General features: G+C 44.4%; 3 protein-coding genes across 6 annotated transcripts; 1 reads left to right on the top strand and 2 right to left on the bottom strand.

Annotated features, from left to right (window-relative positions):
* Window positions 1–722: 722 nt before the first annotated feature.
* Window positions 723–6,239, bottom strand: gpat3 (glycerol-3-phosphate acyltransferase 3). Of its 3 annotated transcripts, none has more exons than XM_034601581.1 (14): window positions 6,121–6,239; window positions 5,120–5,317; window positions 4,921–4,987; window positions 3,283–3,571; window positions 3,118–3,192; window positions 2,938–3,027; window positions 2,495–2,588; window positions 2,304–2,419; window positions 2,054–2,109; window positions 1,869–1,954; window positions 1,604–1,732; window positions 1,235–1,314; window positions 981–1,082; window positions 723–938 (listed from the first exon to the last, which is right to left on the bottom strand). In XM_034601581.1, the coding sequence occupies exons 2-14, from the start codon at window positions 5,261–5,263 to the stop codon at window positions 914–916; spliced, it is 1,353 nt and encodes a 450-aa protein (XP_034457472.1). In that variant the 5' UTR covers window positions 5,264–5,317; window positions 6,121–6,239; the 3' UTR covers window positions 723–913. The 3 variants fall into 3 exon arrangements, with proteins under 3 accessions (XP_034457472.1, XP_034457474.1, XP_034457473.1); XM_034601583.1 differs by having other exon boundaries at window positions 723–942; window positions 976–1,082; XM_034601582.1 differs by lacking the exon at window positions 6,121–6,239 and adding an exon at window positions 5,768–5,905.
* A 102-nt stretch (window positions 6,240–6,341) lies between these two features.
* abraxas1 (abraxas 1, BRCA1 A complex subunit) lies at window positions 6,342–10,169 on the top strand. Of its 2 annotated transcripts, XM_034601623.1 has the most exons (10): window positions 6,454–6,472; window positions 6,506–6,615; window positions 7,018–7,108; window positions 7,235–7,271; window positions 7,339–7,405; window positions 7,477–7,673; window positions 8,007–8,126; window positions 9,195–9,279; window positions 9,366–9,477; window positions 9,558–10,169. In XM_034601623.1, the coding sequence occupies exons 2-10, from the start codon at window positions 6,535–6,537 to the stop codon at window positions 9,824–9,826; spliced, it is 1,059 nt and encodes a 352-aa protein (XP_034457514.1). In that variant the 5' UTR covers window positions 6,454–6,472; window positions 6,506–6,534; the 3' UTR covers window positions 9,827–10,169. The 2 variants fall into 2 exon arrangements, with proteins under 2 accessions (XP_034457513.1, XP_034457514.1); XM_034601622.1 differs by having other exon boundaries at window positions 6,342–6,615.
* A 19-nt stretch (window positions 10,170–10,188) lies between these two features.
* mrps18c (mitochondrial ribosomal protein S18C) lies at window positions 10,189–11,641 on the bottom strand. Its single transcript, XM_034601675.1, has 6 exons — window positions 11,491–11,641; window positions 11,291–11,337; window positions 11,118–11,201; window positions 10,984–11,041; window positions 10,836–10,895; window positions 10,189–10,354 (listed from the first exon to the last, which is right to left on the bottom strand). Exons 1-6 carry the CDS (start codon window positions 11,549–11,551, stop codon window positions 10,278–10,280), a joined length of 387 nt encoding a protein of 128 aa, XP_034457566.1. The 5' UTR covers window positions 11,552–11,641; the 3' UTR covers window positions 10,189–10,277.
* Window positions 11,642–11,655: the final 14 nt, after the last annotated feature.

Consider the following 11,655-nt stretch of genomic DNA (forward strand, 5'->3'; position numbering starts at 1 on the left):
GTGTCCTCTCTGAATTATGGGAAATATTTAAAACTATTAGATTTCCATATGAACAGAAGAGATGAAATCTTTTACTTCAGTTATTTAATCTTATAATCTTTTCTATTTAAATTTAAACTGGACTCAAATTAAACAAAAGCAGAAAAAACACGAGTTTGTTTCAGAAGTGGAAACAAATGAAATTGAGTTTTTTTATGATTAGTATTTGTTTAAATATCTGACGTGTTGTTTTTTCTGACGCTGCTCGTCTCAGTTTGATTTTCTTTATTTTCTGAGGCGTGAAGAAATAAAAGATCCAGATCTTTCTGTTCCAGACGACGTCCTGGTTTCATATTTTATTCTTCATCCCGTGACCCCTCATGTTTCCTCTGTGACCCCCGTTTTCTTCTCATTTATTTTTCTTGATCTAAATATTTTAAATGTTCAGCTTCTCTCTGTTCTGATTCATTTTCTCATGTTTTTATTTCCTGTTATTGTCACGTGTGTGTTTGTCTTGAATTGAAACTGTTGAACATGAAACGTTAGATGAAGAACGTGAAACCTCTTCTTCAAACTGTTCACGTCGTCTTCGAGTCGATGAATTCATCTTCACATCAAACAACTCAATGATGACATCGTTTAAAAAGTACATCAATAAAAGATAAATCAATACATATATAAAAGTGTGTGTGTGTGTGTCTGTGTGTGTGTCTGTGTGTGTGTCCAGTAAATAAAGATCCATGTTCAGTTTAAAAACACATTTATAAACAGATAATAACATTTTGAACTGAATATCTGCTTCATTTTAAAGCGTCACATGATCCGGACCGAGTCAACTGTTATCACACGCTGCCTCCTGCTGGTGAACACACACCGTTACACACAGGACGTCAGGAGGAAGGAAACAAGGATCTGAGCCGTTTATAGAAAGTTCTCATATCGTTAATGACGAGGAGTCGTGATCGGGGGGGGGGGGGGGGGGGGGGGGGGGGGGGTGTCACGGCTCGTCCACGTTGTTCTGTCCGGTGATGATGCTGCTGTACTTCTTCTGCTGCTCCTCCTTCAGAGAATCCTTCACTTTCCCTCGTTTCAATCCTCCGTCCCTGAGAAGAAGAAACAACTTTAATTCACAGCTTCAGAAGGAAAATGAGCTGGAACTCCTCGTTCTGAAGTAATCTGAGTACTGATGAGTAATCTGAGTACTGATGAGTAATCTGAGTACTGATGAGTAATCTGAGTACTGATGGCTCCTCACCAGTCCAGGTCCAGGAGTCCGCCCTGATGAGCGACGGCAGATTTCACTCTGTTGGCAAACTGAGCTGCGTCCTCACCGTCCTGCTCGCGTCGCCATGGAAACACAGATATTAGTGTTATAGAATGTTTATATAAGTACATGTAGAGGAACAATGTTCCTTCAATTCATTGATTGTTAAAGTTTTTAAACCAGTGAGTCCTGAAGATGTTCAGTTACTGTTTTTATACTGAATCTATAAATCAAGAAATAAACAAGTAGTAAATCTCTCACACAGAATCTATTTTAATTCATTTTATTTTCAATTTCAAAATAAAATCAGATGAATCTTTGTCTCGACAGATCCAGTGTTTTGGAGGCGGGGCTTCGTACCTGTATGGTCATGGGAGGGAGGTACCACACGTTGACGACGATGGCCCAGCTGGTCATCATGCGGAGCAGGTAACTCACCATGTTGTATTTACCGCTGTTCCAGAACGCGTCTCCGAACCGAGGGTCGTACTGAAGCACAGAGAACAAGGATGTGAAGGTCTGAGGTTCTGAGGTTCTGAGGTTCTGATGGGTCTGGTTCCGCTGTCATGTCTGGAAACGGCGTGTGTTTTTGACGTGTGGTGAAACGTGATGTCGTGGTTTGTACCTTGATGGCGACCGGGTGGATGATTCCTCCGATTTCAAAGCTTCCTTTCTTAAACATCATGACCGACGTGTTGTTGATGCAAGTTCCTGTTTGACACAGAGAAACAGGAAGTCGTTATCTGACCGCCATCACCCCCCCCCCCCCCCTCACATGACCAGCGGCAGAGCGGCGAGGAGCAAACTGACCTTCAGGAAATATCAGGATGGGAAGTTTGTTCCTTGCTGCTACGTGAGCTCTCAGCCTGCAGAGACAGGAAGACGTTTCCATGAGTCAACATCCGTCGTCACGACAACGAGGATAAACCAGGAAACAGACGAACAACAGAGACGAGTTTTTAAATTTCTACATATTTCAGAGTGAAAATAAAAACTCTTCATGGCTCCTGGAGATAAAACCAGCGTCTGAGGCCTGGAGCGACCAAGTTGTGACTTTAACCTGCTGGTCACCGCGGTGCGATCTCTCATCTCCGACCTCTCGAACCAAACGTGGGGACACGACCTGACCATCGACCTCTGGATGACCCCCATCAGACCTCCGTGAATCTGACCCACCTGAGGACGACAGGAAGCACAGAGCTGTGACATCACGTCCTCACCGCGCCGAGCCGCCGGAGGGACGACACTCACCATCGCGTAGCCGCCGTCATTGGCCAGAATCACGACGTCGATCGGTGTCGTGTGATTGGATACACAGATTCCTCCTTTCTGAGGCCGGTTCTCTCTGTAGACACGAGAAGTAATCAGATACTTTCCTTCAGTAAAAGTACAAAAATACTCCATTACAAGTAAAAGTCCTGCACTTTGACGTTTACCAGGGTAAATTATTATTATTATACTTGTGTTACTTCATGTCGTTACAGTACCAAAGTAAAGATGAAGTATTTTACAGTTTTCTTAATATTTTTGTAGTTTTCTTAGATGCTTCTAGATTATCTAATTTCTTAGTATTTTCTAGCTGCCCTCAATTTCTTTTTTCTGGATTTAGTTTTTCTGTATTTCTAGATTCCTTCATATTTCTTGGTGTTTTTTCACCGCAGCGTTTCTCGATGAAACCAGTCGCTCCCACTGACCTGTTGTGATAGTGGACGGTCGCTGACAAACCTCTGGCACAGATTCTGTAGCAGGTCACATGAACCAGTTCACTGAGCCACGTCTTCACACTGACACACACACACACACACACACACAACATGGATGAACATCACAACATGTTAATCAACACACTGCAAACTGAGTTGTTGTTGTCGTACCTGCTTTCAGGCAGAAATCCGACCAGAGTCGTTCCCATCACGAGCCACGAGAGTCCGATGACAGCGAGAGTGATTCTGCAGGAACATGAGAGATGCACGTCCAGGACCAGAGTCACAAAGTGTTAATATGAGACATTATTATTAATATTGATAAATGACACTGACCTGAGAGGGAACAGGACGCAGTAACGTACGAAGACGCCGAGGCCCCAGATGACGGTGAGGCGGAGGCTGATGTAGCGGAAGTTGTGGTTGGTGCGTGTGAGGAGGTTCCAGGAGGCGAGCTCCTCGGAGGAGAAGCGCTGCGTCACCTGGTCGTCCACGATGCTCTCCACGCCCTCCTTGTAGAAGAAGAGGGCGTCGCTCAGGGAGAACTCCGCCCCTGCCGGGGACACAGAGCTCCGCAGCGGCGCCATCTCCTCCTCCATCGAGCCGCCCGCTCGCTCAATGATCCCTGGAAGAAAACTGAGTTAAGATTTTACTAAGAATGACGGATTTGTACTCATTTATAATAAGATTTGTTGTCATGGTAACGACGCTCCAACGTCTCCGCTTCCTCCTGTTGTACAAAAATGAAGCCAAAATATCTCGGACACAAACGCTGCCATCTTGTGGTGATGAGATGATTTACAGTCAGACTCTGTTCAGTAGTGATCTTGAAGCTGTGGTATTGAGGTTTTTACTTTGGTCCATGTCCCATCTGCTAACATGGAGGAGGAGGGGTTCATGACTTATACTGCAGCCAGCCACCAGGGGGCGATCCAGATGACAATCTCTGATCTGATATGAAACTTAGATCCTTGATTAAATTCAGTTAACTTTATTCAATGTCTCATAAACGACTCTGAACATGTGACTCAGATTTAAACAGTTTCCACACGTCTGTGTTCACACGTGTTTGAATCTTCCACAGTTTAACGAGAACATGTTTTAAATGATCAGTTTGTGTTTCGACTCATTAACTGACAGAGAAATTACACAATCTGGTCACAGGACGATGAAAATGAGTTGTTCAGTTTAGTTTGTGTTGTTTGTGTGATTTGAATCCTGCTGAACTCGGAGTCATGTGACCGTGTGTGTGAAACTGTCTGAGATCACGAGGACGACGTGTTTAACTCTTCACGAACACTGAGACTGACACAGAGCTGCTTCATGTCCAGATACAGACCTGTGTTTTTATGTTACAGCTAAACTGTGTGTGTGTGTGCGTGTGCGTGTGCGTGTGTGTGTGTGTGCGTGTGTGTGTGTGTGTCTGTCCTCTGTTTGGTCAAACTTATATAATCTGCTGCTGTTGCGTCATCACCCTGAAACGAGCCATGTGGGTTTCTTCACGCAGTCTAACACCCCGACATCAGAGGTCCGAGCCGACCAATGGGAAGCTCCCACACACACAGTCACATGACCTGAGTGCAGCCGGACAGCATGTGCTGAGTCATTTACATAAGATCCTGATTCTGATGAAAGTAATCACATCATATATAATATATATATATATTAGTTCTTTGGGTGGTTCAAAACACAAAGATATTCAGAAAACTTAACCAGTAAATATTCTCGATTATTAAAACAGCTTCAGGTGAATTTACTGATTAATCGATTCAGATCGGGGATGAAACGGAGCAGCACCACTGGAAACCATTAGGGGGCAGTGTAGACATGACCACAGGAAACGAAGAAATTTAAACCTTTTGAGAAAATACTTTTTGGAGTTGGAAGTTTGACGACCTCTTGACACTAAAGCGTCGTTACATGAGCGTGATGAAGACCTGTGTTCATCTTACAGGTGATGAACATGTGACTCACCGTTGGGCAGAGGCACGGGAACGCTCGGCTGCTGCTGGCGTCCTCTCTGGATTCGTAACGTCGCCCACTACAAAGACACGTGACCTCGGACATTTAGACTGAACACACGCTCAGTGAAGATGAAGACGACAAAGTGTCTGAATGTAAAAACACGACAACAGACAGGAAGCTGAGAGTCTGTGACTGTGTTTTACGTTACCTCCAGGATTTTGACCAGGATCTGGATGTAGACGCTGGTGACGCCCAGCGAGAGGCCGAACATGGCGGGCAGCATGATGAGGAACACCACCACGAACATCCACGCATGGAAAGCGCCCACAGCCACGGCCCGGAGGTCGTCCATCCCGACAGCTGAGGTCACTGATCTGCGGCTCCGAGGTCACGTCATCGTCTGAGACTGAAGTACAACAGATGGACTGAGCAGATTCTCCAGAGGATGAATCCTGCAGCATTTTCATCTAGCGCCACCATCAGGTCAAACGTTTAATCGTCCGATACTGAAATCATCACCTTTTAAATCACTGAAACTTTTAAACATTGATCCATTGTTTGATTTTCAGTTTAAAATCTGTTTGTTTCTGTTTCATTTGATTTGAAAGTGATTATTTCTGAAGGAGAATCAAACACAAACAATCGATTTATTTTACAAACTGTCACAAAGAATAATTCACACAGAACAGGAGGAGTTTCTTCAAAGGACTAAAATATTTTCACATGAGAAGCTGAAAAGTGAAACCTCTGCTCACATATTCATCCATAATAAAACAATAATTAAACAGTATATGAACTAAATACAGCTATGAATAAAGTTAATAAACAGTACTTGTACTTTGGATACTTCAAGTACATTTCGTTCACACTTCTGCAGGATTTTTACTTTATTATATAACTGTATTTGTACTTTAATCTGAGTAAATAGTTCTCTGTGTTCACAGTTCTCTGGAACACGTGTAGGACTTAAACTTTAAATACTAGAAGTACTTTACGTAACACGAAGTAACACGAAGTGAAGAGTACTCGCTCCAGCTCCCCTGTACTCGAGTAGAAGTACTCGAGTAGAAGTACTCGAGTAGAAGTACTCGAGTAGAAGTTCAGTCTAACGGTGAAAGTCGAGATTAAACCGAACGAACCTGGTTTGAACTGATGAACTGAGCTCAGGTGAAATCAACACGAACTAAATCACGTGTTTTATTTATTTACCTTTTTTCAGACGAGACGAGAAAAAACGATCCGCTGCTCCGCTACGACAGACCACGCCCCCTGCTGCCGCGTCATCCTGGCGTGCTGACGTAGATTCACTGCGCTGCCGTGACGCTCGTTAGCTCAGGTTAGCGGTTAGCAGGCGGTTAGCATCTCGTTAGCTGCAGGTCGGGTTGGCGGGTGGTTAGCATCTCGTTAGCTGCAGGTTAGTTAGCAGTTAGCAGCTGGTTAGCTGCAGGTTAGCAGTTAGCAGCAGTTAGCTGGTGGTTAGCAGCAGTTAGCAGGTGGTTAGGTTAGCTGCAGGTTAACAGTGGTTTAGCTGCAGGTTAGGTTAGCAGCAGGTTAGCAGCAGGTTAGCAGGTGGTTAGCAGCAGGTTAACAGCAGGTTAGCTGCAGGTTAGCAGCAGAAACAACATGGCGGAGCCCACAGTTCGTGTTTCCGGGATCGTTTTATCTTCTCTAATGTTTCAGCATCTGAACAGTGACTCGGACTCGGTGAGCAACACGTTGGATGTGATGAAGCTGTTTTAATGAGAGGAGCGACAACACGTGACTGAAGCTCATCATGATCTGATGGTTCATTCAATAAAAGATTCTTACATCAGTAAATATCGTTTTAAATAGTGTTAACTCTGTAAAGTAAAAAACTTCAGTTTACTCAACATCACTAGTAACTTAAACCACGAGATGCTGATTCATCCTTTTATCTCGTTTAATGTTTTTCTCTTCATCTGCAGTTGAATCATTCAAACTGTGACTTCAGTAAAGTTCAGTAAAGTTCAGTAACTGAGCTTCACTTTAAATCCTGCAGCTCAGGTGATGAGTCAGTGATGAAGCTGGTTCCTCCATGTGACTTGGATGTTGGTTCTAATCCCATCTGCTTGGTTCTGCTTGCAGGAGGGACTGGTCCTGGGACGGAGCAGCTTCGAGGAGCAGGTGACGATCAGTGACTCTCAGGCTGATAACATCCACATCGAGGAGATCTACAGTCAGTTCTCTGCTTTAACTTGAGTCACATGATGGACCTTTACTTTGACAGGAGTATTTGAACTTCAGTAAAGAGCCTGAACACTTCTTCCTCTGCTGAAAAGTAAATCTTTCATTTCTGCAACAGATATTCAGAAGCACATCACCTGTCCCAGGCTGAACAGGTGAGTTCTGCAGATTAATCCACTCGGTTGTTTTAATGTTAAACTGTTTAACTTTCTGTGTGTGAAGTTTTTACAACAGTGTTGGAGACGTGAACATGGAGGCGCTAGACAAAGTCCTGGCAGACAACAAGCAGGTAAAAAACCACCAAATGTTGCATGTGGATTAGAACCAGCAGTGACTGATGATGATGTCATGCCCCTGCAGGAGAACGTGATTGGCTGGTACAGACAGCGACGGAACACAGATCAACGGATGACGTTCAGAGAAAAGCTCGTCCACGAGAACCTGAAGACGTCTCTGTCCAACCCTCACATGGTGTTTGTGCTGCTGACGCCCAGTAAGCTGACGTCTCCGGGGGCCACTCACCGGACGGAGTACGCTGCCTTCATCTCCCGCAGCAGGTGAGGCCGCCGCTCGTCTTCACACGCTGAGTTTATCATCATCGTCACTGTCTTTGTTGAGACTGGACATGAGTTTAGATATAAGATTTTTAAAATAAATAACTTTAGTTATTTTAAATATATTTTGATGCTAATTAGAGCGGAAACTCTAGTTATTTTTTAATATGCAAATTATTTACTTGATTAATTGATGAGAAATATATCTATCACATCCTTTAACTTTATTCACTTATTGTATCAGACAAAACAAAACATTTTTTCTCTCGTATGATAAAAAACATGGAAACTGGAACCAACGAATATTTGACGTTCAATGTTTCTTCGCCTGTGAAGGACGTTCCTCAACATTCCCGTCCTGGTCACTAACCTGGGTTTACTGGAGCAGCTGGCGTACTGGAAGGTGTCCACTTCCTGTTCAGCAGCAGGTTATAACCTCACCATGAAGAAACACGGGTACGACCTCGGACGCAGCTGCACACCTACACACCTACGTCACGTCTACGTCACGTCTACATCACACCTACACACCTACGTCTACATCACGTCTACATCTCATCTACATCACACCTACATCACGTCTACGTCACGTCTACATCACGTCTACGTCACCTCTACATCACGTCTACATCTCATCTACATCACGTCTACATCACGTCTATGTCACCTCTACATCTCATCTACGTCACCTCTACATCACGTCTACATCACCTCTACATCACGTCTACATCTCATCTACATCACGTCTACGTCACGTCTACATCACGTCTACGTCACCTCTACATCACGTCTACATCTCATCTACATCACGTCTACGTCACGTCTACATCACGTCTATGTCACCTCTACATCTCATCTACGTCACCTCTACATCACGTCTACATCTCATCTACATCACGTCTACGTCACGTCTACATCACGTCTATGTCACCTCTACATCTCATCTACGTCACCTCTACATCACGTCTACATCACCTCTACATCACGTCTACATCTCATCTACATCACCTCTACATCACGTCTACGTCACGTCTACATCACCTCTACATCACGTCTACATCTCATCTACATCACCTCTACATCTCATCTACATCACCTCTACATCACGTCTACATCTCATCTACATCACCTCTACATCACGTCTACGTCACGTCTACATCACGTCTACATCACGTCTACATCACCTCTACATCACGTCTACATCTCATCTACATCACCTCTACATCACGTCTACGTCACCTCTACATCACGTCTACATCTCATCTACATCACCTCTACATCACGTCTACATCACCTCTACATCACGTCTACATCTCATCTACATCACCTCTACATCTCATCTACATCACCTCTACATCACGTCTACATCTCATCTACATCACCTCTACATCACGTCTACGTCACCTCTACATCACGTCTACATCACACCTACACACCTACGTCACGTCTATATAACCTCTACATCACACCTACATCTCATCTACATCACGTCTACGATGTTGATTTTTCTCCCTGTTGTTGCAGGTCGAAGTTCTTCTCCTCCAACGGGCTCCTGAGAGAAGTCAATGAAGTGAATAAAATGAACGACTCTCTGCAGTTGGAGCTGCAGGTGAGAACCAGAGGAAACAGTCCCGGTGGTTTGAGGAACATGTTTGAATCGTATTGAACTCCTTCATGTTTCCGTGTGTCGGACAGAAAGCGTGCAGAGACGTGGAGGAGAGCGAGAGTCTGGTGGAAACGCTGCAGGCTGATGTTTCAGCGCTGAGGAGGAGAGTCCGAGAGAAGCGGCAGAACGAAGCAGGAAAAGGTCGGTTTTCAGTTTATAAAACATGTGATGCACAGCGGAGATGTTCAGAAACTCATCTTTGTGTGTTTGTCTATTTGCAGAAACCGTCACCGATCCGTCTGAGCACAGGAACAACCTGCTGCTCCGTGAGGCGCTCACAGCTCTGTTCGCCAGCTCGCCTCTCTTCCACACACAGACTCTGACTCTGGAGGCGTTTCCTGTTCCTGTCGTCTGCGGCTCCAAACACGATGAACACGTTTCCACGATCACAAAGTGCGACGCTCCCGACTCCAGTGGGACAAACTGTCGGAAGAGGCCGAGAGCGGCGTCATTGGGGAGGGAGAGGAAACGCAGGAACAGCAAGTCCTGACTGGAGCACACGCCTGGTTTTAATGGTCACATGACTCTGATGTCACTACATGTTTGGAAGCAGCTGATTGGATCCTGACAATGAACAGTTTGATCTGTTGAGTCTAAAAAGCTGAAATATTCATTGTAAAGAAACTATTGTATCATTATACTGTAAAAATTATAAATGTTCAGGTTACTCGGTTACATTTTTTTGAAAATACATTTGTTAACATAATGAAAATGTGTTGTTATTTTAACTTAGTGTAATAGTTCAGTTCTTAAGATATTTTTACATTTTTTAAACTTCACACTGTTTCAGTTTGTTCAATGTGAAGAAAACAGCTTGATGAGGTGAACAATAAAAAACTGACGACAGAAGACTCATAATTAACAGGTTTTAATTCACAAATGACACAAACATACACATTTACACACACACACACACACACACACACACACGGGTCCGTCCACTAATGCAGATGTTTGATGCTACAGATGTTGGGATCCCTCATGAACTGTGGGTGTTTGTGAGTCACCGACATGAAACCTGGAGGAAAGAGAGTCGAGTGAATTAAATCTGAGAAAGCTTTAGTGACATCTAGTGGTGAATTAACATAACAACCGACTGAACCCTGTGGACAGGAGCTGTTTTCAGACATGAACTCAGTAAAATGTTGTCTGGACACGTCTTCGTCTTCTACGTGTACGGCTCCTCTTCTTCATCCTGAGATATTTGAGTTCTTCCAGTTTCACGTCCGTCACGTGTTAGAAACCTCATCAACACGTCCACTCGCTCTCTGGGAAGCTTCCACACATTGTCCTGCTGTCTCCTCACGAGGACTCACGAGGACATGTTACACACATTTTACCAGGAGGCTGCAGGAGAAGATCCAGAACATGTCCAGAGACACTGACTCTGACATTTGTTCTCACACACAGAACCGGTCAGGAACATGTGAGGAACATGTGAGGAACACGTGAGGAACACATCAGTAAACAGCTTCAGTAACGAGTTAACAGAATCTTACCCATGGAGTGAGCTTTCTTTATGGCCTTGGAGATTTCCTTCTGTTTTCTTCCACACAAACCTAAATAATCAGAGGAGACGAGTCACAGATCTGATCTCACATCGATCACCTGACGTCACGTCGATCACCTGACGTCACAGACACTCACCTGTGATGTGTCGGCCGTAGATCCGTCCTGTGTGAGGGGAGATGAACTGAGACAGCAGCTGTAGGACAGGTAGACGTGTTAGTGACATGACACGCACACAAATACACACAGACACAAACACAGGTGTCACTCACCTGGGTGTTCTTAAAATCCACCTGCACGTTACACAGGACACATCCGGTCTGAGCCTCTTTAAACGGATTTTCCATCTTCACGAGCTGACGACATGAACACAAACATCATCACGTGGTTAAACTCAATTTATGACGTATTACCTGAGGTTCCTGTCGTGAATGACATCACTCACCACGTCATCTTTCCGTTGGACCACGTTTGACGTCACACTCCTCAAACCTACAGAGACAAATGTCACATTCAGGCAGTCTCCTTGCTGGGCTAGCTAGCATTAGCATTAGCATTAACTGGATGTAAACAGACATTTGATTTGAAAACGTAACAAACTGCGTCACATTCACACAGAAACTAAAACGTGGAGTTTGATCTTACTCGTGTTTCCATGTTGAGATAAAATCGAGTTTAACCGCAGCGACAATCTCAGAGTGAACATGTTGACCTGACACAGGAAGAGAAGCGGTCCGACCACTTAGAGGGTCCGGCGCGTCCGTGAGCAGGAACTGTTAGTTCCTACCTCTTCGTTTGTCTGTTGTGGTT

This window comes from Hippoglossus hippoglossus, chromosome 12 (genome assembly GCF_009819705.1).
Source record: "Hippoglossus hippoglossus isolate fHipHip1 chromosome 12, fHipHip1.pri, whole genome shotgun sequence".
Taxonomy (NCBI): Eukaryota; Metazoa; Chordata; class Actinopteri; order Pleuronectiformes; family Pleuronectidae; genus Hippoglossus; species Hippoglossus hippoglossus.